A 27,724-nucleotide genomic window follows, 5' to 3' on the forward strand; every position below is an offset into this window, starting at 1 on the left:
TGATGGAGTTTTTCTTCTGTCAAAGCAAGAAGTGGAGTATCACAAGACATGGAGGGATAGCTGATATTCACCAAACACAGAGTATTATTTTATATTGCCATTGCTTTTCCTCACCTTAATAAACAAGGAGACAGCTTCATTTTAAACATCAGTTTGAAAACTGTTAATCTTTTGAAATATTATTGATATATTACTCATTAGCAGGATCTCCCACACTTCTGATACCTGGGGCAAAGTTTTCCTTGATTAAAACTGTACTTTCTAGCAACTGTGATGCTTCCAGGATTCCTGCAAGACTAGCAGCTGTCACATGGGCAGCAGCAAGAAATACCTGGCGCTTTCTTATTCGTTCTACCAGGATATCACAACCAATGTACTGGTAGAAAGAGAGGGAACTGAGGATGCACCCAAACAGTAGCTTGATTTTTCATGATTTCAGTCCCTCTCAAAGCACACCAATGTCTAATGGTCCACATTTTGCGTAAAGTGTGCAACCCTGCCAAGCCACACCTCATCCTTAATCCAAGGCATGAACAGCACACAGCCAAACTATCATCGACTTCTACTTCTTTCCAATCTGAAATTGGCCCATTTATCCCCACCACTCTTACCTTTTACAAAAGGTTAATTTTGCTATACAAAATTAAACAGAAATGTATGGGAGACAGAAGTGATAGATTCTCACAGAAGAGCTTGGGATAGAAATAAGAATGATATCTGGAGGGGTAAGAAAGACCAAGGCATGAACAAGAGATTTAGCCATAACAAGTGAGAGGAAACACACACCGAGCAGGCAGAGAGAGGGGCATTAGACAGAGGGGAGGAAATGGTGATCTATAGCTAGATGTTGTCATAGGATACTGAAAATAATTTGCCTTTATGGAGTCCCCCCCCACAAAGAAAAGAGTGGAATAGGAATAGAAGAAAACCAAGAAAAGAACATTAAGAAATCAATCAGAGAAGGGAAAGGCTAAAGAGGAGCTTCGCCCAGTGGGAACAAATCAGTGAAGAATAGTCATAGATCTCTACAACACAGATGAAGTCAAGCTGAGGAGGATGATCAACTGTATCAAAGGCAGCCCAGGTAAAGGACCCCTGCATGGTTAAGTCCAGTCAACTTTGACTATGGGGTGTGGCACTCATCTTGCTTCAGGCCACAGACAGCTTTTCCAGGTCATGTGGCCAGCAGGACTAAACCACTTCTGGCACATGGAGCACCGTGATAAATGCCAGAGTACCAACCTTTGGATTTGCAAATGAAGTGGTAGAAAAGGATACCTGAAATATCAACTTCTTTCACAGATGAAATTGGCTGCTGGTTAGCAAAGTAAAACCCATTCTCAGTTGTGGGTTGTTGTTTTTTAGAATAGGAAAGGTGATGGCATGTTTGCATTCAATAAGGAAAGGGACAGAGAAAAACTGGCTGATGACATAGTGGCTGAAAGGCAATAAAAATGGGGGAGAAGGTAACTGGGAGTCAGGAGGCCAAGGGGTCAAGGGACATGTGGAGTGGTCAGAGTAGAGTAGCCATCTCATCAGCCTAAGGGGGAAAGGATTAAGGGATGTGGCATGTGAAAGAGATTGTGTCAGATAACTTTAATGTTAGTTAAACAGAAACCTGTTCAACATAACAGTGGGGGCCCTTCATTTTTTTATCTTATTCCACCCCCACCCCCATTTCCCAAGTAACTGTTAAATCTCCTTCAACTTCATTCCTCCCAAGTAATCACTTTAAAAATGGGACCAATGTCCACTCAAAGTTAATAAAACCCAGCCACAAAAAGCGAGGATTTGTTAGATACTATTTTATGGCATCAAATCTGTGGTTGCTTAGTTTCTGCTCTGAAGAAAAACAAACACAAACCAGGATGCAGATTCTCCAAACAGCTACTACCTTGTTTTGAACTTTCCCTTTTTGGGGAAGGTTTCTGAGTGAGGAGTAGCCTGATCACTTCAGGCACACCTGGATTCCATCAGCTTTCTGGATTCCTGCCAGTCTGGCTTTCAGCCTCTGCACGGCAAAAACAATGTTCCTGTGGCCTTGGCTGACCAACTCCACCTAGAGATGGACTCGGATAATTGCATCCTTTGTCACCATTGAGCATGAGCTGTTTGTGGAATGACTGGCCAGTGGGATCACGCCCTGCTTATCATAAGGGTTCATTGTTTTCACCTTCTGCCCCAAGAAATCTTTTGTGCATCATGATGCATCCCATTCAAAATAGCCTGTTTCATTTCTGGATGACATGCTATGTTAATCTCAAATTAGGAATGCCCAAAGGAGTAGCAACAGTCTTATTTTTATACTACTTTTGGCATCACAACTCCCCAAGGAAGCCATAGGTCACATGGAAGTGGTACAAGCCACTGTTGTCTCCATTTGCAAGAGGGGTGACGCTATCAATGTGCAGAAGACACAGTCTGAGCTACATCCAGATGATCCAGAGACTCTGATTTTTACATTTCCAGAAAAAGCTGTGCAGCAGTGGATCAAGAAACCCAACGGAAACATTAAACAACAGATTTACCACGTGACTATCTGTAATGCAAACAGAACTGGTCGTGTGCTAGGGCTGATTTTTGGTTGCCTACCAGCCTTTAGACCTTGTAACAGGTATTATGTGCCAAAAGAGCAAAGGCTAAGCATAAGGAAAGAGGAGGAAGAAATTTTAAGTCATTTAAGTTGATCATGATGTAGCTCAGTGTTTTTAAGCACCAAGGAAATAATTGAAAATATTAGGAACTATGCATTCCTATGAATTCCCCTTCACCCTGAACGGAAGCATGCAAAGAGTGAGTTCAAGATATTAGCTGGGAAACAAGAGTCCATACCTGAACCTGCTTTTCATAGGTTATGGTTCCCTTTCCGAAGACACGTCCCCCTCCGCCCCACTGCTTGCACTAGGATCATTTTTACTTCTGGGAACATTTCTCTCTCTGCTTGATTCAGAGGGTGCCTTCATCCGGGTCTTCTCTTTCCTCTGCTGCTGTTTCTCAAGTTTTGCCAGCTGTTTGCAAAGAAAAGCAAAACAAGAAGTTTCATAAATGCACACTAGAGACTGAAGCAGCTCAGCAGCACTGAAAATATTTTGAACAGACCACTGCATTAAAAAAACAGAAAACAAAAAAACTTTGGCATCTCTTAGGAAGATTATGCATCAAATCTAATTTTCTGCCGAGAATCACCTACTGCTACGGAACCTTGGGATTTGTGTCTTTTAAAAAATGAATTACAAACACAAATTACAGCATGATATAATGAAATTACCATGTGTACAGTATTCCAATAGTATAAGCCTTCTTTAGTAACATGAACATTCATCTTAAGTAACAGGTGTTAACCCTTCCGGCATCTGTTTGAAATATTTGTAAAACTTTATTAGCATTTTTTTAAAAGCAAACTTGAGTCACATCATACTCTTTGTATTCCTCAACAATTAAGGGGCCAGTTGTCCTGTGATGTTTCCTTCCTCTGCCCCACCTTTTCAATTTTCTAAAAAGTTATGCTTTACTTACTACAAGGGTGCAATTTACTTTTGCTGAAATGAACGCTGAAACTACCAAACATCTGTGCTGAGGTCCATTTTATCCCCAGAGACTATTCAAAATAGGACAGAGAAAGTAACTTCACATTTTGCCTACATCAGGGTACCAGAGTAAAAGGTTTCTGTTTTTGTAAAAAATAAATGCAAAAAGGTGTGCAACAATAGACAAGCAAGGAGCTACAGTCAGGTAAGAAGCAAAGAAGTTTAATAGCAGAGACTGGAAGCCTGAGATGACTGTGAAGGGTGTCAGGATACCAATACAGAGACATAAGGAAAGTATGAATTCCCTTCTCTTCTGAGTTTACCTTGTCCTTGAATATATTAAGACATCACCATGCAAAATGATTTCAATTAGTGTAACAGGCAGCTGACATTACTGTGGAGTCATTACACCAAGACATTATTTGCCTGTCTATGTTCTCCATCCCCAGGTGCCCTGTCAAGAAACTAAAAATGATTTAAACTAACTTCAAAATTTACTCCAGTCAAGATGTTCCTGTGAACTGATAACATAAACCCCTACTCAAAGCACAAATTAACTGGCAATGATCACACATAATTAAAATGATGTTATTACCACCTATTTAGCTGCATAACGATGTGTGATGTTTAAAAGCACAACAGACTCATTGACAGTTCAGCATCTCCCTGCTTCCTTATCTCAGGCTGCACCTCCAAAATATGGGTCAGAAATAGTAGAGGATTGATTTCAGTACCGACAATAAGAACAAACGGGATCAGTTTAAGACTTCTATTGCAGAATGGGCATTAAAAATTCAAACTAATATTCCTCTTCTAGGAGTATTAAGTGCGTGTGGTACATTTTCAGTACATGCCGTCCTCCTTGAGGTTCCTCTGCCCCCAGGGATCATCATTTAAGTCCTACGGCATCACTCTTTGTCACAATGAAGCATTTCCAGTTAGATATAAAGTCCTTCAGAAGGACCATGAAGAGTTTTTTCTTTCAAATCTATTTCAATTGGTGTGAACTTCACAGGGAAGCAAATTATGTCTTTGAAACACAGTAGAATAGATTAAAAGAATCTCATCAGAATGAGAGAGTTTGGGTTGCTTTGAAAGAGAAAAATGAAAAGAGCCTCCTAAAACATGGAGAATGACTGTTATTTGTGTACATGGCTCCCTTGGCAACAGTCACCAAGGTAAGGCCCAATCACAGAGAACGTAAATCACATAAGCTGCAATGAGTTCAAAATGTCCATTCATGATGGATCTCTTTAAAGCAGCAGACCAGCCTCTCTCCCCCCCCCATCTAATTTCTTTGGGTGGACTTGAAGAGAATTTCCCTACCATTGAAGGGGCGAGAATGTGTGGGACGATTCAAGCCTAGGCATATTTGTTTGTTTGTTGCATTTATACCCCACCTTTTCCTCCAAGGAACTCTGGGTGATGTACATCCCCCCCCCCCATTTAATCCCCACAAGAACCCTTGAGGTAGGTTAGGCTGAGAAGAAGTGAGTGGCCCAAGGGAGCCCAGTGAACTCAAACCCTGGCCTTCCAGATCCTAATCCAACACTCCACCCTTGCGCTCAAATTTATTGCTCAAGGGGGCTTCCTCCCAAGTATGAATAAGACTGTGGTGCTGGTTAATGTTCTTAAATCAAGTCAGATGCATTCACTGGATATGAACAATGACTGCCACTGTGTCCACAATTTCACTCACTCTAGCAGCCAACAATGCCGAGGCTTTGCCACAACATCACCCCTTCTCAATATGCTGTAAAATCAATCGTGTGCTCAGTGCCATCATACTAAGTTGTAAAGTAAAGAAGAATCACTTGGGCTCATTCTCGCATTGCAATGAACCATGGTTAAGGAAACTTAACTGTGGTATATTTGAATTGTTAAACCATCGTTTTCAATTAGCCAAAAAAGCAGAATCAGAAAGCATGAACTAAATTGAATTATAGTTATTTATTTTATTTCAAACAATTAATATCCCACTTGATTGTAAAACACCTCAAAGTCAAAACACTTTACAAAAAGAACATAGAGCCATTGAAGTGACTTTAGAACAAATTCAACTGCATGAGGACTTCTACTTGCACAACGAGGTTTTCGCCCCCTTTCCTCCCCGGGAGCTCCCCAGAATTGGCTTGTGGGGAGTGAGAAGAACCTCCAGAACAGGGCATGGGGGGAGGGAGGGGGGATCATTCTGTCTGGCAAGCTGCAATTTTCACACTAATGTGACGTTCACTATAGAACAATTACTACAATTTAAATAAAAATACAACTCCCACTCTATTCTGCCTTGGTCAGACCACACCTGGAATGTTCATGTCTAGTTCTGGGCACCACAATTTAAGAAGGGTGTTGACAAGCTGGGACGCGTGCAGAGGAGGCAGCCAAGGTGATCCTTATAAGGAACAATTGAGGGAACTGGTTATGTTCAGCCTGGGAAAGAGGAGACTGAGAGGAGGTGTGAGAGCCCATCTCAAATCTCTCAAGGGCTGTCACATGGAAGATGAAGCCAGCGTGTTTTTTCCTGCTCTGGAGGCTAGGACCCGAACCAAAGGCTTCAAGGCACAAGAAATGGGATTCTGACTCAACATCAGGAAGAGCTTTCTGACGACAAGAGTTGTTCGACAGTGGAACAGACACCCTCAGGAGGTGCTGACTCTCCTTCCTTGGAGGTTTTACAGCAGAGATCGGAGGGCCATCTGTCAAGTATGACCTAGTTGAGATTCCTGGATTGCAGGGGGTTGGACTAGATGACCCTTGGGGTTGCTTCCAACTCTACAATTCTGTGACCCCCAACCTCACTGAAAACAGCTACATGCTGCAATTAGCCAACACAAGGCTTGTGCGAAGCCAACTTACAGCTGAGGATATTTACAGGTGGAGACAGAGCTAGGAAGTAAAGGATTACTCTTTCTTTCCCCAGCTGCTACTCCCATCTAGAATTGCCCTTATGGCTGCAATTAAGAGTTGAAAAAAGCCTTTTTATTGGTTCCAATAATTGGATCCAATTAAAGCTTTTTTTCTAGCCTAATTCTGTGATTGTAGGGGGAGGTGCTTTTCCTGGATATTGCCACTGGGGAGGAAGATTAGTGCTACATTCTCCAGGAGAATTTCTCCCCACATTAGGCTTGAAAAATGATATTTCTCCAAGCCTGATTGCTGGTGAAAGAGCAGTGGTGTGAGTGCATACAAGACTGTGGTGCCCACTAGTTTTTCCAGGTTGCAAATGTATCCACGGGCTCCTAGCAGCTCTATGGGCCCCTAGCAGCAGAGTATCAATATGGATAGCTTGGACCTTACCTTTTAATTGTAATTCAGTAGGTCCTCCTGAGGGTGGCAATTACCTGTGCCTATATGGATCACACACCTATGCTAAGAGGCTCCTTGTTGCTCTGTCTTTGTATAGGGCAGGTCAGGCCAGCTGGGAACTTGAGATTCACAAACTCCCTCTTCAACCTCACAAACAGATGTCCACTGCCTTTGAAGCAGATCACAAATTACCAGTTCACATCAAACAGCAAGGCATGGTTTCCCCCACACCAGGATAGAAGGAAGAGAATTGTTGCATGCAATGGAAGAAGGAGGGGGAGTAGGAGAGCCTGAATGTCCTCAATTGCTTATCCATGCAACCTCAAACCACTGTTTGGTGTTATACTGCTCCTGTATCTGCTTTAATAAAGATTGCATAATGGAAGGCTTGGGTCAGGAATCTTTAGTCCTAAGAAAGCCAATTGGTATCCCTATATACAGTGGTGCCTCGCAAGACGAAATTAATCCATTCCGCGAGTCTCTTCGTCTTGCGGTTTTTTCGTCTTGCGAAGCAACCCTATTAGCGGCTGTCAGGGGCTCAGGAAAAGAGGCACAGGGGAGGAAGGAAATGGAGAGCGAAGGGGAAGAATCTGAGGGCAGCGTAGGGGAGTATGACAGTGACCCGAGAGATTCCATGAGCTTCTCCAGCGGATCGGAAGATTCCCAGAAGGAGGCACCGATGGTCAGGGCAAGGGGGGTCCCAGGGGGGACGCACCAGAAACAAGGGGCCAGCGGGGACTCCCAAAGCAGCAGCGGGAGATCAGGACCAGCTTCCCCACCAGAGCGTAGTGGGGGGGGAAGAGTCCCATGTGTCAGGGCCAGCGTCTCCTCCAGCAGGGAGAGAAGATGAGTCAGGGCTGACCATGCCTCTATCGGAGAGTGGGGGAACGGAGGGGAGGTCAGGTCCAGCTAGCCCCCCCGAAGGGGGAAGCAGTGACAGGAGCAGTGTAACGGTCAGGAGGAAGGTTGCCAGCTGGGCGCACACGCCAAGTTCGAATGTACAGGCGTGTGAGACAGCAGAAAACCCGGATTGGGAACCAGGTCCTAAAGCCCGCCGGAGGCAGGGGGAAGACTCAGGGGACTCAGCGTCAGAAGAGTCTAGGAGCGGCAAGACACCAGCGGACGGGCGGAACCAGAGGAGGAAAAGAGCAAAGGAAGAGGTGGAGCAAGGCCAGAGTCTTAAACTGGTGTCTGGGGGGAGGAGATTCAGACGGAGCTTCAGCGGTCTAGAGTTTCGGACGTAGAGCTGCGCGCTGCGGCTGTGAAAGCAGAACTGAACTTCAATAAAGACTTTTGTATATAACAACGAACCGGCGTTGGTCCTTTGTGAGCTGGGACCTCAGGCAGCTCTGACAGCGGCTTAGCAGATTAGTGCTATTAGCGGTTTAGCGGCTATTAACGGCTTAGTGGCTATTAATGGCTTAGCGGCTTTAAGAAAAAGGAAACAAACTCGCAAGAACTCGCAAGACGTTTCGTCTTGCGAAGCAAGCCCATAGGGAAATTCGTCTTGCGGAACGACTCAAAAAATGGAAAGCATCAATGTAACTTACCTGCTTAGGGTCAATGGGAGGCGCAGGAGACTCAAGTTCTATAGTCACAGGTCCATCGTTCTGAATATGTACCTGCATATATTCACCAAATTTGCCATCTGAAAAATTAAATTAGAGTTGAGTGGGAAGAAGAGGACATTTACCTAAGAACCACCTTTGGTTTTTATAGTGGCAGTCACTGCATGGTGCACCTGCTTCCAATGCTTCTTTGCTATATATTTAGCCCCATTATAAGGTGTGGCAAAAGACAGGGGTTCTGCCAGGTGGCGTTGATCATGGAGTCAACGGGAGGACAGGTCTGCCTTGACCCAGGCATGGAGCCGGTACCTGGACCTAGACTTTGGCTCACTGCTGAGAACATAGAAGGGAGGCACACTGATGGCTAGAGACAGGCATTTCGCTGCCTGGGACTGTATAAAAAAAACAGACTTCAAAGGAAAGGGTCGTTTACCATCTGGATATGTTGTGGGAGCCCAGGCAGTCACCTACCAGCCTAAAGAATCAGAGGGATCTCCTGCGGTTGGAAGAGTGTGCCAAAGGACCTGTTTTGTAACTATCTTTTCTATATCCTTTTAGCCTAATATTATAGCAGTTGGGCTGGGTAAAATATTGATATATATAATAATAATTTATTATTTATACCCCACCGATCTGGCTGGGTTTCCCCAGCCACTCTGGGCGGCTATATATAATCCAAAATCAATATTAAATCCACATTGTGATAACCGTTTCAAATAAATTGAGCAGGCAAGTCACAGCCTTCAAACTGTGAGGGACAATATCATTGCTGCCTGCCTGCCTGCCTTCCCTTTCAGTTTCCCCTCCAAAAGCAGAACACTCCCTCCGCTAGCTTCTCTGTAACAGTGGTGTCTGCCTTCGCAATAACAGCTTCAAATACCTGCCTCCTTCCCTTTCAGTTTCCCCTCCTTCCCTTTTTTAAAAAAATGTGTTTATTTGATTTTACAAGTATAAATTTATAACAATGCCAAATACATAGCCATATAAAGAGATTTCTCTGAATCTTGAGACTTCCACCATCATTTTCAAGTGCATATTATTTCATAATCTATATTTTATATCTATCAACATTGTTCATAGTATTTGTTACATTACAAGTGAAATTAAATCCTGCTAATATTTTCATCTGCTTACAGTGGTCTCCTAAATAAATTATAATCCCCCTCCCCCCGTTCTTTCTTGAAGTTTTTGTCTTCTTGGTCCCTGAGCTTTCCGGTCAGTTTTGCCATTTCGGCATAGTCTAACAGCTTGGTTTGCCATTCCTCTCTGATAGGGACTCTTCTTTCCTTATCTGGGCTAGTAACATCCATGCTGCTGTTATTGCATACATAAAAAGTCTTTTCTGTTCCTTTGGGATGTCAGTACCTACAATTCCGAATAAAATGGCTTCTGTGGTTTTTTTTAACAAAAGTTATTTTAAACATTTTTTTTCAGTTCATTATATATAATTTCCCAGAAAGCCTTTATTGCCTTACACAACCACCACATATGATAAAAGGTACCTTCTTTATCTTTACATTTTTTGTAGGTATGGGACTCTGTTTGGAAGAACATTTTCCCCATTTTTGGGGTGGCAAAGAATTACAGGGATATCCATCTTCTTGCCAATTTTTGCCTGAATACATCCATAGCCCTTGAAACCTTGTCTAATGTAACCATTGATAAAACAGTAAAGTTGCAGGCTAAGGTTTGTTTCCAAGGAAATATTTTTTTCACTTACTGGTAGCTTAAGATGCTATGCTGTTGGCCAAGTGACCACTAGGTGGCAGTACAGTTTTCCTTCTGCCAAACTTACAATATTGCTCCTTCAATTAAAAGTTTATGCATTGTATTTATATTTCTCATATACTACTACTCCCCCTTTCTTTTTGACTTTAAGAGCTACAAATCTTTTAACAGTAATAAAAAAGCTGAAGATGCTGGTGTCTTGGCAAAGATTTTAGTAAGTAAACTAAGAATATAATTCCTCCACAACTTTTTAAAGATTGGTTCTTAATCATAACAGAATCTGAGGTGAATAAGAAGAGTTCCATTTGATGCTTTAGTTTTCAGACTTGACAGTTTACAAGAACTTTTATTTTAACATGTTTATGTCTAAAAGCTTCAATTCACGTATTCAGCAGATCATTATCTCCTTTATAACTACATTGCATTGAATACAAAGTAGGTCACAAGAAGCTGACATTTTAGAAATTATTTAAACCCTACCAGGCACTGCTCCTTTCTAGAGGAAAAATGGTAAGTGATTATATCTTTGCACTGCCAACCAGGATTTTGAATTTTGTTTTAACAGACCAAAAAGGCTACTTGTTTTTGTTCTGGAGCCATTGTACGTTTCCTGGTCCTTATCCACATATTTAAGGAAATAATTATCCCATTAACTGATAGGAAAAGGCAAAATAAAAGTAGCAACTACCAAAAGGCAAACATGTTTTATTGTATATTTAGATTCTTCACATATTCACCTCGGAGTAAGACTCATTGAACTCTGTTATTCTTGTTTCAGACCTTGCAGATTCTTGACAAGATGGAATGCTTTAAGAGGTGGCAGAAAGATATCTCGAAGTTTGTCTGGCAGGGCAAAAAACCCAGAATCAAATTTAAAATATTGACAGACGTTAAAGAAAGAGGGGGCTTTGCCCTGCCGGACCTAAAACTGTACTATGAGGCAGCAGCGTTTTGCTGGCTGAAAGAGTGGATGCTCCTCGAAAACACAGACATTTTGGATCTGGAAGGCTTTAATAATGCATTTGGTTGGCACGCATATTTATGGTATGACAAAATTAAGCTGCATAGCGCCTTTAAAAATCATATTGTTAGAAAAGCATTGTATAATGTTTGGATAAGGTATAAAGATCTGTTGGAAAACAAAACCCCTAGATGGGTGTCTCCAGTGGAAGCTAAAGCAGTGAAGAAACTCAATATGGAGGTCGGATGGCCAAAGTATTGGGAAATTTTGGAACAGGAGGGAGACAAAGTGAGATTGCAAAGTTATGAGAAAATGAAACATAAAGTACAAAATTGGCTTCAATATCATCAAATAATGGAGTTTTTCAAACAGGATAGGAAAATTGGCTTTCAGGTGGAAAAATCAAAATTAGAGACTGAATTGTTAGAACCCAATACTAAGAACTTATCAAGAATGTATAACTTGCTGCTGAAATGGAATACACAAGATGAAACAGTTAAATCGGCTATGATTAAATGGGCACAGGACATTGGTCATAACATTATGTCTGCTGACTGGGAATGGTTATGGAACACTGGTATTAAATTTACGGCATGTAATGCCTTAAAGGAAAACATTATGAAAATGGTTTACAGGTGGTACATGACCCCAGTCAAGCTGGCAAAAATTTATCATTTGCCTGATAATAAGTGTTGGAAATGTAAAGAGACTGAAGGTACCTTTTATCACCTTTGGTGGACATGCCCGAAGATTAAGGCCTTCTGGGAAATGATTTATAATGAAATGAAAAAGGTACTTAAATGTACATTCTTGAAAAAACCAGAGGCCTTTCTCTTGGGCATTGCCGGCCATTTGGTGTCAAAAAGGGATAGAACTTTTTTTATGTATGCTACAACAGCAGCAAGAATACTCATCGCAAAGTATTGGAAGACACAAGATCTACCCACTCTGGAAGAATGGCAGACGAAGGTGATGGACTATATGACATTGGCTGAGATGACAGGCAGAATCCGTGACCAGGGAAAAGAGACGGCGGAAGAAGAATGGAGAAAATTTAAAAGCTATCTTAAGGACCATTATAAACTTGATGAATGTTAGAATGTTGTGGTTTTCAGGAATAAAGGGATACAGTGATATAAGGTCAGAATAAAGAAAAGACTAAGATGACAGAGGGCGGAAAGGAACAATTGGGAGTTGCTATAAAATTTTGGACATTGGGATGCAGAAAGGGGGGGTATGGGGGAGTCCCGGAAAAGAAGTTTATGAAAAAATGTTATGAAATTATACGTGTTTGTATGTCTTTTTAAGTGTTTGTTTGTTCTTAAAAAATTTTGTAAAACCAATAAAAAATTTTATATAAAAAAAAAAAGACTCATTGAACTCTGTGGGACTCACTTCTGAATAGACATGTATAGGATTGTGCTGTAGGAAGCTTTTCCCATTTATCCAACTCTTTAATTTGGCCTTACCTTTAATGAGCTCTGGCTTGTATGATTTGCGAAGGTGTTCTAGGAAACTGTTGTAGAAAGACTCTGCTTGATCTGTAGGCATTGCCATATGATAGTCTGGCTTGTTTCCTTTCAGGATACACTGAAGAGTAAACTGGCTGACACAGAGCACTTCGTACTGCTTGTCCATTACACTTTTAGACCAGTGTTTGCCACTTTCATCTTCAAAAACACGCAGGTTTAAAATCTTTCTAACCCTAAGTTGAAAACCAAAAGACAAGAAAGGTCCCTGTCTCAAAATAAGATCATTCTTACAATTCCACATAAATATGAAGCGGGGTTGGGGAACCAGAGCCTTAAAATATGGAATAAAGAAAAGATTCATAGACCTTGAAGATTCCATATTTTGTCATCATATCTAGAAAATTAAAGGTTTATCTGGATCCATTTCAACCTCAGTTCAGGCCTGGTTTCAGAAATGAAATTGGCCTTGGTCGCCTGATGGATGACTTTTATCAAGAGAGTGGTGTGGGTGGGGGGAGTGTGGCCCTGCTACTCTTACTGCCTAACAGCATTTGGTACCACTGACCATGGCATCGTCCTAGACCAACTGTGAGGAATGGGTTTTGGAATCACTGCGTTACAGTGGCTTTGTTCCTACCTGCAGGGTTGGGTCCAGAGAGTAGCAGTCAAGGACCCTGGGATCCCCCAGCACTTCCACTACGGGGTTTCACAGGCATTCTTTCGTTCCCAGTAATATTTAACCCCTACATGAGCCATTGTGAGTGGTCATTAGGCTGGAGCATGATGTAATAAATATGCCAGTGACACGCAGTTCTATTTCTCCTTACCAGCTGAACTGGGAACGGCTGTGAAAATCATGGACTAGGTGCTTTAGTGCAGGGACTAGCCACAACTGCCTGTTCTGCATGGGGTTGCATTCCTGCTGAAGGAGCAGATATATAGCAAGAGGGTATTCCTGTGTAATTAGAAACCCAAGTGATCTGTGTGACCAGTAGTATCTTTTCCCAGCTTCATCCAGTTTGCCAGCTAGTCATATTGAGATAGCCTGGCCCCTGTAGTCCATGCATTAGTAAACTGAAGACTAGATTACGGCAATGTGCTCTATGTGGGTTTGCCTTTGGGCCTGGTCCAGAAGCTCCAGGTAATGTAGAATGCAGCAGCTAGATTGATGAGACACAAAGAGCTGACAGCATGCACCTCTACTAAAACATCTGCACTGGCTGCACACACGTTACCAGGCCAAATTCAAAGTCATTGTATTAATATACAAAGCTCTGAACAACTTGGGTCCAGGATACCCTAAGGAAGTCTTTCTGAACCTTGGGTCCCCAGATGCTGTCAGACTACAACTCCCATCGTCCCTAGCTAGCAGGATTAGTGACCAGGGATGATGGGAGTTGTAGTCCAACAATAGCTAGGGATACAAAGTTCAGAAAGGCTGTTCTAAGGACTGCCTGAGCCCTTATATCCTAGCTCAGTAACTAACATCATCAGGAAGCGTACTGTTAGTTAATTCAGAAGCCTGACTAGAAGCCAGACTGGCTATTTCATATGAGTGAACAAACAAACAAAATTAGCATTTGTATGCAAAATTGTTAAAAATTAAGTAAAATTACAAAGAAAAAGTTTTATACTTTAGATTGACTTACATGTGCTCAAGCTCTTTCTGAGTGTCTTCCACTGAGATACCCAGCAGGACACAAATGCCTTGTCCAATGGAGCTTATTTGCTCCCCACCAACTGTAGGGGAATTTTAAAAAATAGGTTAAACTTGCCACATGCAATTATATATCCTAGCAAACTATAGGGAGTTTTAAAAGTTTCTGATTCTAAGAAACCAACTTACTGCCAGTGGTTTGTTGTCCCTTAAGTACTAGTGAAAGACCCATCTAGTCCATGATCCTGCTCTCACAGTGACCAACGAAATGCATATAGGAGTCGTGCCAGCCAAACCTGAGCACATCAGCATTCTTCCCAGTTTTGATTCCCAGAACTGCTATTCAGAGCCATACTGCGTCCGACAGTGTAAGTAGAAAACAGTCATTGTGTTCCTCCCCAAGACCCAAAGAACAAACATACATACGCTATTGGAAACACTTATTTTTTTACTCTGCCAAATGGCTATGTGATCTGGCCCAAGATTGGTATGTAATAGTTGCTTTATTTATATCAGCATAGTCCTATGGTTTTAAAATGTTTATAGATGGTATACTGAACAGATATTAATTCTTGTTTTATGTGTTTGGCTTTACAACAATATGTATATACACTGATGAAGGATGTATTTGGAAATGGGTGCTTTATGCTAGCTACTCTGTCTGTTTTTTGTTTATTAGCATTTTATGCTGAATATATAATTCACATATATAATTCAATTTATGAATCAGCTTTTTCGTGCACATTCTTGTGGGTTTTTTTGCTTCATTCAATACAGAAGCAGAGTACTCTTACAGCTAAACAAAGGGAGACATTTTATTAATAAAGTTCTCACAGTGCTTAGAATGGCAAGAAAAAATACATCTATCAAAATTCTCCTTCTGCATGAGGTATTTTATGCACAGGATTCATACTTAATCAATCTGGCAACAATACATAGTGTATATTTGTTTATTCTCTTACATTTATACCCTGCCTAACCTAACAGGCTCAAAGCAATGCTGTGGGTGAACCCCACTGTACAACAAATTAATCAATTTCATGATTATAACTCTTGAATTCGTAAGAGGCCTTAGAGACTTTGTAGCTTTTTTGTTGTTGGCCTGCTATGTTTTATTTATTTTTAAATTGTCTATAGGCCTAACATTAATATATATGTAGTATGCAGTAAAACATAGCGTAAAAACATAATATAAACAGAACTACAACTTCTGAGGTCAGTACAGGCATGGGCAAAAAGATAACAGGATCATAGAGTTGGAAGGGTTTTTTTTTAGTTTGATGCATTTAGTTGTCAATATGCTCAAATGTGTTGTGAGGGCTTGTCCTAAAAGGTGGGGTACACCAGTACCCCCAGGGTGGGAGCTGGGCCAAGAAGCCAGGGGATCCTAAGCCAGTCCAGCTACTGGGCAAATTCTGGCCATTCTGCTGCAGCAGCCTGTAGCTCACACAGCAAATATATATGTGTGTGTGTGTGTGTGTGTGTGTGTGTGTGTATATATATATATATATATATATATGCCAGCTCCCTGTTGCCAAAACAATGCAGATACAACCACAGGGATTAAAAGGCACGGCACGTCCTCAAGGAACTTCCTACACTATTAGGAACACAGATGGGAAGCTGCCTTATACCGAGGTCAGTGGGAAATGAAATGTAGAAAGCACAGCAGCCCTTTAAGACTACAGTGGCAAGTGATCCTTGAAACAGCTAAACTAAACATTTTAACATCTGTGGCAGAATAGTAAACTGTTGTCTCTACTAAGGCCCAAATGAAGAAAATTAAGCTTCTTATTAACATGGAAAGCTACGTGATACTGAGTCTGATCATTTAGCTTAGTATTGCGTTCCTCAGACTTTCTCAACCTTGGGGGGGGGGGTTCCCAGATGTTGTGGGACTACAATTCCCATCATCCCTGACCACCGGCCCTGCTAGCTAGGGATGATGGGAGTTGTAGTTCAACAGCACCGGGTGGGGGGATCCAGCCCCCCCCCGCCAAAGATGAGAAAGGCTTCTCTACCCTGAGTGCCAGCAGCCCTGGAGGCTTCCAGGCAGGGACTCTGCCCCGCCCTGTCCAGAGAGGCCCCTGGAGACGGAGCCCAGGCTCTTCCCCGGCCCCTTCCCCACTCCCAGGCGCGCTCCCCGTGAGCCCGAGGGCGGCTCTGCCCGCGCGGAGACCCGGAGGGGAGCGGGGGACGCGGGGCACCTGTCACGCTGGCCCGGGCGACGCGCTGGATGATGGCCTTCATGGCTCCGGGCCCTCAGGAGAGTCGGCCGGCACCCCGCCCGGCGGAGCAGGAAGTGGCGTCAGGCCACTTCCGGGAGAGGCAGGAAGCGCCTCCGCAGAGCGACGGCAAAGTGCAGAGGGAGGCAGCCTCGCCAACTTCCGGGTCGCCTCGGACGGAAGCAGCGGAGCAAAGCAGACCAGGGAGGTGTCGCCAGGCTTCGCCCCTCCGGACCGGCCTTCCGCCGGCTGAAGAAGAGCCTTGGATGAGGGACTGCAGGTGGAGATCCCTGCATGGTGTGGGTTGGACTAGATGACCCTGAGTCCCCTTACAACTCTGGGATTGTATATGTTTATGTGTATGTATGAAATATAGGAATATATAAAATATTATTTCAATATTTACTTGCATTTGCTCTCTCGTTTTCCTTCTTTTTATTTGTAAACTGCACTGAGTCCCCATCAGGGGAAAAATAACAAATAAATAATCCTAGCAGTCTCCAACCCGACCCCAAAGGAAAAGGGGGAAAAGTGAGCAGCATGTTTTCCTGCTTTTTCTAACTTATATCTTATTTCATTGGGGGGGGGGGGGATACAACATTTCAAAACTGAAACACTAAAAAAGTGTGGCAGGTCTGCCGGCATGTGAATGGTGTAGAAGGCTTCTGTATGCTGGGGGCAGTTTCAGCAGATTGAGCTCTGCTACTGAGAATTTTTTTTGTATGGGGACACCTGCTTCAGTCCAGCCTCTAATCTAATTTACGTGAGGTTCATAATTGGTACTTTTTGCTACTGCTGACACAGCAAAGTTATTGGTCTCTGCAGCCACAGCTGGCACTGTGATTCTCCAGCTCACCTCACCCCCAGAGGCCCACTCCATTGTCTCTCAGGACAGTCTTATGCCAGCAACTGGTTTGAGATGAATTTCCAGTTTTATTAACAGTAAATTATTTCTAAATATATAAAAATTAGCACGTATAAACCTTGCTCATTTTGGTGATGCATGAATAGCCACTTTAGCAGATAAACTCCAAACCAGCAACAAGGCCCCTGCTCTCCCTTTCTTACAGTTCCTTCTTTTGAACCAAGAATTCCCTCAAAACAAAAACAAAATTCCAATTGGAAATATGCCAGATTGAGATATCGTCTGCTAGCGCTCCCGCTAGCAGAGATAATTAAGTAGTAATGAGAGGTGGTCAGGAGATAAGTCCCCTTTGAACTAAATGGGGTGTTGAAGGGCACAGCCTCAGATGTTCTGAAGAAGACAATCATCATCATGGGGAGGGAGAAAAATCTCTGGGGAGGAGAGAACGTCTACAGCAAGGCAAATATACCGGATTGAGCACCAACTGGAAAGAAACCGGATTTTCTAGTTGCCAATTACCGTATTTTTTGCACCATAACACTCACTTTTTTTCTCCCAGAAAGTAAGGGGAAATGTCTGTGCGTGTTATGGAGCGAATAGCTATGGATGGCGGGGGGATCTGCTGCAGTTGTGAGCAGAGGATCCGTGGTTCCCCTTCCTTCCCTCCTCCGTGGCTCGCTTTGAAACAGCAAAGCGGGAGAAGAGCCGCTGAGTGGGGAGGACAGAGGGACAGAGAGCCTGGTTGCTTTAAAGGAGCAAAGCGGGAGAGGAGAGGAGCCGCTTAACACGAGTGTAAGCGGCTCCTGTCCAGTTGGTTCCTTTAAAGCAAGCAGGCTCTCTGTCCCTCTCTCCTCCCCACTCAGCTCGCTACATAGCAGCAAAGTTTTTCAGCTCGCTAAGCCGGGGATGAGTGGGGAGGAGGGAGAAAAGCAGAGCCTGCTTCTTTAAAGGAGCAAAGTGGGATAGGAGAGGAGCCTTCTCCCCTTATACCCCTCTTCTGCATTATTAGTAGCATCCTTTTCCACACCCCCCACGTGTGCTCCTTGTCCCTTGAGTGCTTTTCCTTCCCTCCCCACTTAAAACGTGGTTACAAAGCACGGATCCACATGGATCCTCAGGATTTTTGCACTGGGTCATCCCAAATTCATCATCAGATCACATAGCATGTCCATGGCTACATCTTGCACCAAAAAAATCACGCACCCACTGTTGCCTGGGGCCGCAGTGGTGCAAAAACGTGGTTACAAAGCATGGATCCACATGGATCCTCAGGATTTTTGCATTGGGCTACTCCAAACTCACTGTCAGATCACATGTCTGTGGCCATAGCATGAACCACAAAAATCATACATCCACTGTTTTGCTTAGAATTTTTTTTCTTGTTTTCCTCCTCTAAAAACTATGTGCGTGTTATGGTCGGGTGCATGTTATAGAGCGAAAAATACGGTAAATAACACACAGAGGCGAAAAGGCTGCAGGTGGTTAAAAGAAGTATCAGATAACAGGCAGAGCCCTTTCAAGCTTAAATAATTTATTGCCTGGGAAGATTAAAATGGACTGGAATTGCATATAACTTATTTTTTACGTCTTTTGTAAATCTTTGTTTCTTTGTGCTGAGCTGATGAAAAACGAAAGTGAGAATTTCTTACAGTCTCACATGATGCAGGGAAGCGAAGACAGCCTTAAATCATGGCTACACAAAAAACATCCCTGATCTTTGAACTCATGCAAGACCTGTTTAAAATGCAGTTAATGGACTTAAAAGGAGATGGTTAAGGAGATTGGGCTACAGATAAGAATGGGAGATGCAGAACCTGCAGACGGTGAACAGGAAGTAGCTGAGGAAACAGATTTATGGCTGCTGGAAAGGTGGGAGCTGATGATGGAATCTGCAGCAAGAAGAGCACAAGACAGATCAAAGCATAGTTGTTTTTTACATTGAATGTGCTTTCAAAGCTGTGTCTGATGAGATTTGTGGAATAATGAATATACAAACAGAAAAGGTCTCCCATCTGCTAGAGACCAAAATGATCAAAAGATTGAAAAAAAGAAAAATGACAATGCTTTAACAATTTTACAGCCAAACAAATACGGATTACTATGTTTCTGAGCTTCGTTGGAACCAATGAAGAGAAACTTGTCACAAGGAACTGGAAAAATAATATTTTGGACATTTGAAGGTAACAGTAGTTAATGAAGAGCTACATTGAGAAAAGAAGAATTTTGGATGCCTGAGATGAAAATTTGGGATTACAATCTTTTTTTTAAAAAAAATTAACAACTTCAACATAACAAATTATCAAAACAAATAATCTTCATTATCCCCCCTCCCACCTCCCCAGCAAACCCTCCCTCCCCCCTAAGACTTCCCTCAGCTCCTCTCTGATTTCTAAACACGTTAACCTCTGCATAATTGTATACATCCTTATATTATATCTGTCTACTATGTTAATCCTCAATAAATTTCTGTGTTTATTCAAAACCTGCCAAGGAGTCCAGTTCATTTTGTTGTCTTCTTAAATAATTTATAAATGGCTCCCATTCTTCTTTAAAGTCACAGTTGTCCTTGTCTTGCAATTTGCATGTCAATTTCGCCATTTCTGCATAGTTCATCAATTTCTCTTGCGACTGTTCTTTTGTCGGGGTTTCCTCATTCTTCCATCCTTGCGCAATCAAGACTCTTGCCGCTGTTGTAGCATACATTTTTTTTCCCCTTGGCAGTTCTTGTCCTACAATCCCTAACAGAAATGCTTCTGGTTTTTTTTTTATAAATGTCATTTTAAACATTTTCTTCAACTCACTGTATATCATTTCCCAATTTTTTAAAATTTCTCTGCAGTCCCTCCTCATATGGTAGAGGGTCCCTTCCTTTGCTTTACATTTCCAGCATATGTTTGACCCAGTTTTATACATTTTTGCTATCTGTACTGGTGTTATATACCATCTATACATCATTTTCATATAATTTTCTTTCAGAAGAGAACAATCTGTAAATTTTAAATCTGTTTTCCACAGATTTTCCCAATCTTCAAATTGTATGTTATGTCCTATATCTTGTGCCCATTTGATCATGACCGATCTCACCTCCTCATCATTTGTTTCCCATTCTAGCAGAATACTATATGCACCCTTCAGCAACTTCACTTTCCCTTCTATTACTTCCTTTTGAAATCTAGAAGTGGTGTAACTAAATCCTTTCTTGTTATCTTCTTTATACATCTCATGTAATTGCCTATAATGTAACCAACTCTGAAAATGATCTTTTATTTCCTCATACTCTTTTGAAAATTTGTGATTAGCAGAATGGAAAAAAGGTGGATATTTCTAGAGTGCATATGTTAAATATTTTGACTAATTGATATACAAATAATTGGCAGATGGAAAAGTGGAAGCCTATTTTTTTCTTTTAATTTCCTCCCTCCCTCCCTCTCCTTTACTTTGTTTTACGATTGTTAATATTTGATAGCATTCTATTAACTTGGTTCTTATATGTTTTGATTTCTGAAGATTTATATTTGGGATAAATGAAGATATACATGCAGAGAGGTGATGGATCGAACAGAGGGACCTGTGTGAGAGACAGGCCAGAATGAATTTTCCTCAGGGTGTGAGGCTAAGGAAGGGGGATGCGCTCCCTGCTGAGAGCTGGGAAAACTCACTTCCTTGTCTGTGGATTGAAGATTCAGCTATAATTATGATGGAGGACTATATACACATAATTCTGTGCTTTATTATGTGTCTTTTCTTGTTCTTCTCTCTCATCTCTTTGATTCCATTTGTTCTAGATAATATTTTATTGTATTGTGAAAACTAATAAAAATCTTTGGGGGGGGGGAGAATTCCCTCAAAACAGAGCTCTGTCCTCTGCAAAACAGGATACCTGGCCACCCTAGCTGCTGCCCAGTCACATTCAGTTTGCCCTGGTTTCTATGAACAGGCCATCCAGAAGGCTGGAGGGGGGGGTGTCCCTCTTTAAAGATGGCTGGCACCTGTCCATGTGATGATGGGTTCACCACTCTCGGTCCAACTTCTCTTCAGTTAGCTTTCACCAGCCAGGAAAGGCAAAGTTCCAGGCAATGCGGTTGAATACATTTGTGCAAGTATCCTGTCCACATAATCAGGCTGCATTAACTAGAAACGGCCCCATAACACTGGACCACGTACTGCATTAGACACCTTGGCTGGATTTACTGTAATAGCAGCATCTTAAGGCACTATGAGGTCAAACAATTGTCCTCAGAATGCCTTGCAAGCTGCTTGCAAATCATCACTATGTGCTCCTGGTGCCCATCATTTCCAGACCACTTGCAACAACTCTGCCTAGACAACTCCTTGGTGATGCATGCTATGATTCCCTCACTGCCTCCTTAGCTTAATTTGTATACAGCCCTTCATACATGGATCTCAGGGCAGTTCACAGCATAAAAACATGATAAAACCAAAAATACGTAATAAAAACATCAACAAAACACACTAGTAACTCCCCTCCCATTGAGGTGCTAAAGATGTGGAATACAGGGGTGATGAAAGCTTAGGAACACTTCTGTTCCCCTTTTATTGAGATTTTGCTATGTTATGTTGTTTTGATTATTTTGTACATTTTCTTCTATTAACAGGTGTTTTGGGGGAGATTTGAGCTGAAAAGCAGCACAGTATATAAAAACCCCATAATAATAATATTCCAATAGATATCAAATTTTAATAGGTCACAAAAAACTAAAATTCAGTGAGGCAGTCTAGAAAACCCATTGATTTTTCAAAGCAACTGCTGATAACATATCTGTTATTTCAGACTGGGTTTCATGTGAGTTTAGAAAATATAAAACATACTGACATTTTATGTATCTTGAGAATTTTTGCTCAGCATCATTTATTTTTCTGATCTAGTAGTATCATCAAAATATGACTGTATGTAATTATGCAGGCGAGTTGACAGTGGCACAAAGTTTGGTTTATAAGTTGTCGTCACGTTGAAAGTAAAGCCTTTCTCTGCTGTTCTAAACATAACAACTTTCCTCCGTCCATCTTCTGAAACATATTTGATCAATCCAGTTGCATTCTCTAAATGCAGAAAAAAGAAAAGAAAAGGCAAAAGTCCCACTTAGAGTTCCTAATAAAAAAAACTATTTGTTTCTTTCTATTTATCATTTTTTTAAGCATCGTGATGGATGAGACAATATATTTAAAATATGAATGGATTATTTTACACATATTTAACTTACACAAGGACACTTCAAAGTGCATTGCCAAAGCACTAATGATTGCTGCCATCAAGTTCTGCACAAAAACCTTACTTTGAAATATAGGGAGTTATCACTAAGTTGGTCCCAGACAATAAACAATTCAAAAATAAATAATTCAAGCGCGTTTAATTTGACACCCATTAGCTAGTGTGGCAATGGGCAGATGTTCTGCACAACTTCAGAGCTTGCAGACCTTTACCTTCAGGTGTACCCCGCCCCCTGCCCCAGTCAAACAGCTTTGGGAAGCTGCTTCTCCTGTTACAGAAGAAAGCATTCGGACATTTACAACATCCATATTTGAAGAAAGCAAGGCACGCTCTACACATGCTCAGAGGCGCTCCAGGGGCAAGCGGCCCCTGTCCCCATACGAAGGCGAAGGCTCCTACCGAGCACCCGCTCCTCCTCGGTCTTCTCCCTCGCCTCCTTCGCCTCCTTCTCCTTCGCCACGCGGGAATACGTGTAGATGTAGATGGAGCCCAGGATCGTCCACACGCCGAAGGTGTACACCATGGCGGGCCGGCTGCTCACGGCCTTCCAGGCCTGCCACAGATTCATCCTGCGCGACCTCTTCTTCTAGGGGGGCAGGGGGGAGGACCAGGCCCGCGCTCCCCGCTACGCACTTCCGCTCCCACTTCCTGTCCTTTTCTTCGCCAGTCTGGCCTCCCTCGCTCGTTGGTCCCTCGGACTTGACTCCGCCTCTTCGCGTGCCGGGCGAAATGCTTCATTCCCATTGGCCGCGCCTGGAGCCAATCGCTCGCCTTTCCCTGCGACCCGGGCGCGGCCGAGATGATGGGCTGATGGTTCTTTGAGCGCCAGCATAGGCGCCGACTCCATGGGGCTTGAGGGGGCCCGAGCCCCCTCAAAAATTCGTTTGGGGGGGCTCAGCCCCCCCAATAATCTCGGGCGGCGGTGGGCGCGTCCGCGGCTTTTATAGGGCGCCCGGCGCACACCAGCTCGATAACGGGCACCGGCGCGGCGGGGGGCGCCGGGGGAGGGGGGCGGCCGGCCTGTCTCCTTGGCAACCCCATTGAGCAGCGCCGGCTCCCCCGGGAGGGCCATCCCCCCGCGCCGCCGATCGCCAACACCGCCGACGCTGTGGCTGCCCGAGCCCGAGCCTGAGCCCGAGCCCGAGCCGAAGCCCGAGCCTGAGCCGAAGCCCGAACCCGAGCCCGTCAGTCAGTCAGGAAGGAAGGAAGGAGAAATGGGGAGGGAGACGAGGGAGGAAAATTGCGCGCAGGGTGAAGAAAGGAGAAGGGCGAACGAGACGAGCTTCCAACCCAAAAAAGGGCTGGAAGACTGGGAGGATGAAGGATCGGGAAAGAAAGTGACGCCTTCCCCGCCCGCGACGTCGCCCACTTGTCATTGGCAGCGCAGCGGGCGCCCAGAGGGGCTGGGCACTGGTGCAGGGCCACTCCGCAGCTGCGGAGGACAGCTGCGCGGCTAGCAAGGTGCGCCGCGTAGAGCGCGGCCCTTGTGTGGCCCGGTGGCCAGGCAAGCTCGGGCGGGGACCCCCATGCGAATCTAAGACGGGAGAAGAGGGCAGAGCAAAGGGGGTCCCTTCCCCAACCTCCGGCTCCGAGACTTCCCTGCGCCCCAGAAAAGCGAAAGGATTTTCTCTTCTTCTTTTTTTATAAATATTTTATTAAGTTTTCAAATACAAAGTTAGAAACATACACTGAAGAAAAAAGTAAAAGAACAAGAAAAAGAAAAAAAGAAAAAGAAGAAAAGAAAACCAACCATTCAACACATTTTTTATATAACTAACTGGACTTCCTCGCATCTCCCTTACCCTGCATTCTTTATAATAAAGATATCAGCAAATTATTACCTTGTTTCGTACCTTATTTTGTACTTTTCAAATACTATACCTCTAAATTTAACATACTTTTCATCAGTTACTTATATCTTAAATTAAACATAGTATTACCTTAGATTTTGACCTTTTCTTACTTAAAATATAATTTCCTGTTTCCCAAATCTAATTGCTGAAGTATAGTTTCCGAATCGTGTAAATTTTTAACATTCATACAACTTATATTGTTTTTGTAAATAGTCCTTAAATTTTTTCCAGTCCTCTTCCGTTGTTTCTTCTCCCAAATCTCGGATTCTGCCAGTCATTTCAGCCAGTTCCATGTAGTCCATCAATTGCGTCTGCCACTCTTCCAGTGTGGGCAAATCTTGTGTCTTCCAATATTTTGCGATAAGTATTCTTGCTGCTGTAGTTGCATACATAAAGAAAGTTCTATCCTTCTTTAACACTTTCTGGCCAACAATGCCCAAGAGGAAGGCCTCAGGTTTCTTGGGAAAGGTATACTTAAATACCTTTTTTAACTCATTATAGATCATTTCCCAGAAGGCCTTCACTTTTGGAAAAGTCCACCAGAGGTGAAAGAATGTCCCTTCAGCCTCCTTACATTTCCAACATTTATTATCAGACAGGTGATATATTTTTGCAAGCTTGACTGGGGTCATGTACCACCTATAAATCATTTTCATAATATTTTCCTTCAAGGCATTACATGCCGTGAATTTCATTCCGGTGGTCCATAACCTTTCCCAGTCCTCAAACATGATGTTATACCCAATATCCTGAGCCCATTTTATCATGGCTGATTTGACTGTCTCATCCTGAGTGATTTTCTCTTCAACCTGCCCTCCATCCTCTTGCAGAAAACTCTTTGCCTGCCCTGCCCGTATCTCGTTTTTGCTTTTTAATTCCACACACGCACCCTTCGGACTTCGTGGCAATCGGGCGCGTGGGTGCGTTTCCTAAGAGAGTGAGGACCCCCGCCTCCTCCCCACCTGCTCCCTCGCCAGCCAGCCAGCCGCACGCCCTAGCCGGAGAGCCCCGGCCGTCCCCGTCGCGCAATCGGCTGGATCTCCCTTCAGCAGGCCGTGCTCACAACTCCCAGCAGCGGATCTCCGGCTCAGCTGAAGAATCCGGCAACAAGCCCCCTCCTCCCCAATCGCTCAGCCGAAATACGCTCCAAAACCCCCCAGATAGGCCGCCGGCCGCCAAGTCTAGTGGCGCCCTGAGCGAGGGTCTCTCCCCAACACCGCCACCTCGAACTGCGTTCTCCCGGCTACCCGAGCGAACCAGCGGCAGGACCCCGGTATGGGCCCCCCCAATATTTTTTATAAGTCGGCGCCCCTGAGCGCCAGTAATCGTAATTTTTCTTCTTTTATATCGCCCTTTATCCGAAAATTCCAAGGCGGTTCCCAGCATAAAATACAGAATGAAACTGCAAAGTACATAATAAAAGCACAAACCAACCAAACCAGTAACTCCTCCTGCTGCAAATACACTTGAAAGGAGACAGCGGCGCCTCTGAAGGCTCGTTGTATTTTAAATAAACCTATTGACGGGGCTGCGCGGGGGATTTTTTGGTTGTAAGCCGTTTTGGGTTGCCTTGGGCAAGAGAAAAAGCGGCCAAAGAATTTATTACTGTAGTAGTAATAAACTTCGGCGCCGAATCTTTTAATGGCAGCTGCGGCCAAGCAGCACCGCGCCCGGCCCCAAATGGTAGAAGCAAAAACAAAAGAAAACCGGAGCCCCTTCTGAAAAGGGTCTCGTTTCCTGGGGAGAATATAGCTGTCAGGGAATAAAAGTTCTAAAAGCGTTTCTAAGAAAACTGATACAAATGCCCGCACCTAAAGTAGATTAAAGGACCCCGTCACGGCTGCCACCACCCCCATGTTGCATGGTAGGCTGCTGTGGTTGGAGGAGGCGCATTTAAAAAAAAAACCCTGCGTTTATGTAGCCTACTGTTTTTATTACAGGCAGTGGCAGTCCATCACATTTCAGCGCCACACACTGTTGTTTCCACCCCACTTAAGCCTCGCTTATTGGGGTCATGCAAAAACATCTGGGTTAGGGTGGGCCCTCACAGGGCTCTTGCAAGACTTGCCAGCTGCTGCCACATCTTACTTCTCTGCTGCTGCTGCTGCTGCTGCTGCTGCTGCAGGTGCTGTCCACCCACCCCGCTGCTGGAGAAGTGAGAAGCAGCTGCAGAAGCAGCTTTGGGGTTCCAGCAAGATCTTGCGGGGCTCTACAAGATCTCACTGGAAGCCACAGCTGTTGCTTCTTGCTTCTGTTGAGGTAAGGTGGGAACAGGTGGGGCACCCATGGGGTGCTGCCCCTGGAATTTTGCTGCCCAAGGCAGCTGCCTCAGTCTGCCTCATGCACAGGCTGGCCGTATTACAAGTGTGCAATGGGGTCAAGACAGCTCAAACAAACTTACAGTGGAGGAAAGTGTTTTGCAGCAAACTGTGGAGTCAGTGTCAGAGGACTGTGAAAGCCGCTGAGGAGAGAGAGGATCAACAACAGTGCAATCTTAACCAGTCTATTCAGAAAAAAAGTCAATGGGGTTTCTCTTAAGGCAGCAATCCTCACTCAAGTTGCTTCTTTGTGTAGCCAGTTTTGGGACTGAAATGCTAACAAGCAGCTGCCTCCCAATCAAGTAAATAAATAAAAATACTTAGCAGACTTACCAATTGTGATGAAGATAACTCGGTCCTGCCCCGCTAAAATAAATCCTGGCTATGCCTGTGCCCACCCCCCTTTTTTTCTTCTTTCACTCCCAAGTAGGAAATCAGTTGGGTTGCACAAGATTGTGCAGTTGGGTTGCACAACAACAACTTTCAAGGACAGGTCTATTCTCCCCCACTCCCTTAAAATACATACACAGTGATGCAGTTTGAACTTTAGGGTTGTTAAGTAATCACTAATCACTCCCTCACACATTGTCATATTCTGGCAGCAGTTCTAGGAGAAAGTGGGGCAGGAGAAGGTTAGAGTCTACTGACACGTCTGTTGCCTGAGCAGCCTCTTTTCCCGCTGCATCCTGCACACCTTCCTTCTTTTCAGAGTGCCTGACTCTCCCTCCTCCCAAGTCCTGGTTCCTGCCTTGTGGGTGGCATGACAACCCATAAATTGCCGGTCCCCTCTCCTGGGTCACTCCCCCGGTCCCCTGTCTTTGCCACACACACTTCAGACACCTGTCCTGAAAGTTCAGACTCAAGGAGAAATTATTTGGAATATCTGAGCCTAATTCCTCCCAACATTCCCATTAAAGTTCAGACATGCCTTAAGTGTGAATGCTTGAACAATTATAAGAAAATTGATTTAAATATGATACTGAACAAAACTAACATAAAACACCTCACCACATA

At 43.6% G+C, this 27,724-nt stretch overlaps 1 protein-coding gene and 1 long non-coding RNA gene across 3 annotated transcripts; both read right to left on the bottom strand.

Moving 5' to 3' along the window:
- Positions 1 to 2,832: 2,832 nt before the first annotated feature.
- On the bottom strand, positions 2,833 to 16,553 carry DTD1 (D-aminoacyl-tRNA deacylase 1). Its single transcript, XM_082235245.1, has 5 exons — positions 16,427 to 16,553; positions 14,212 to 14,302; positions 12,560 to 12,795; positions 8,384 to 8,481; positions 2,833 to 3,008 (listed from the first exon to the last, which is right to left on the bottom strand). The coding sequence occupies exons 1-5, from the start codon at positions 16,467 to 16,469 to the stop codon at positions 2,853 to 2,855; spliced, it is 624 nt and encodes a 207-aa protein (XP_082091371.1). The 5' UTR covers positions 16,470 to 16,553; the 3' UTR covers positions 2,833 to 2,852.
- Positions 3,412 to 5,018, bottom strand: LOC309539276. Of its 2 annotated transcripts, none has more exons than XR_014222803.1 (2): positions 4,126 to 5,018; positions 3,412 to 3,598 (listed from the first exon to the last, which is right to left on the bottom strand). It is a non-coding gene; the product is annotated as an uncharacterized lncRNA (long non-coding RNA). The 2 variants fall into 2 exon arrangements; XR_014222804.1 differs by having other exon boundaries at positions 4,123 to 5,018.
- Positions 16,554 to 27,724: the final 11,171 nt, after the last annotated feature.

The sequence above is a fragment of the Podarcis vaucheri genome (genome assembly GCF_965113315.1).
Source record: "Podarcis vaucheri genome assembly, chromosome: 8".
Classification (NCBI taxonomy): Eukaryota; Metazoa; Chordata; class Lepidosauria; order Squamata; family Lacertidae; genus Podarcis; species Podarcis vaucheri.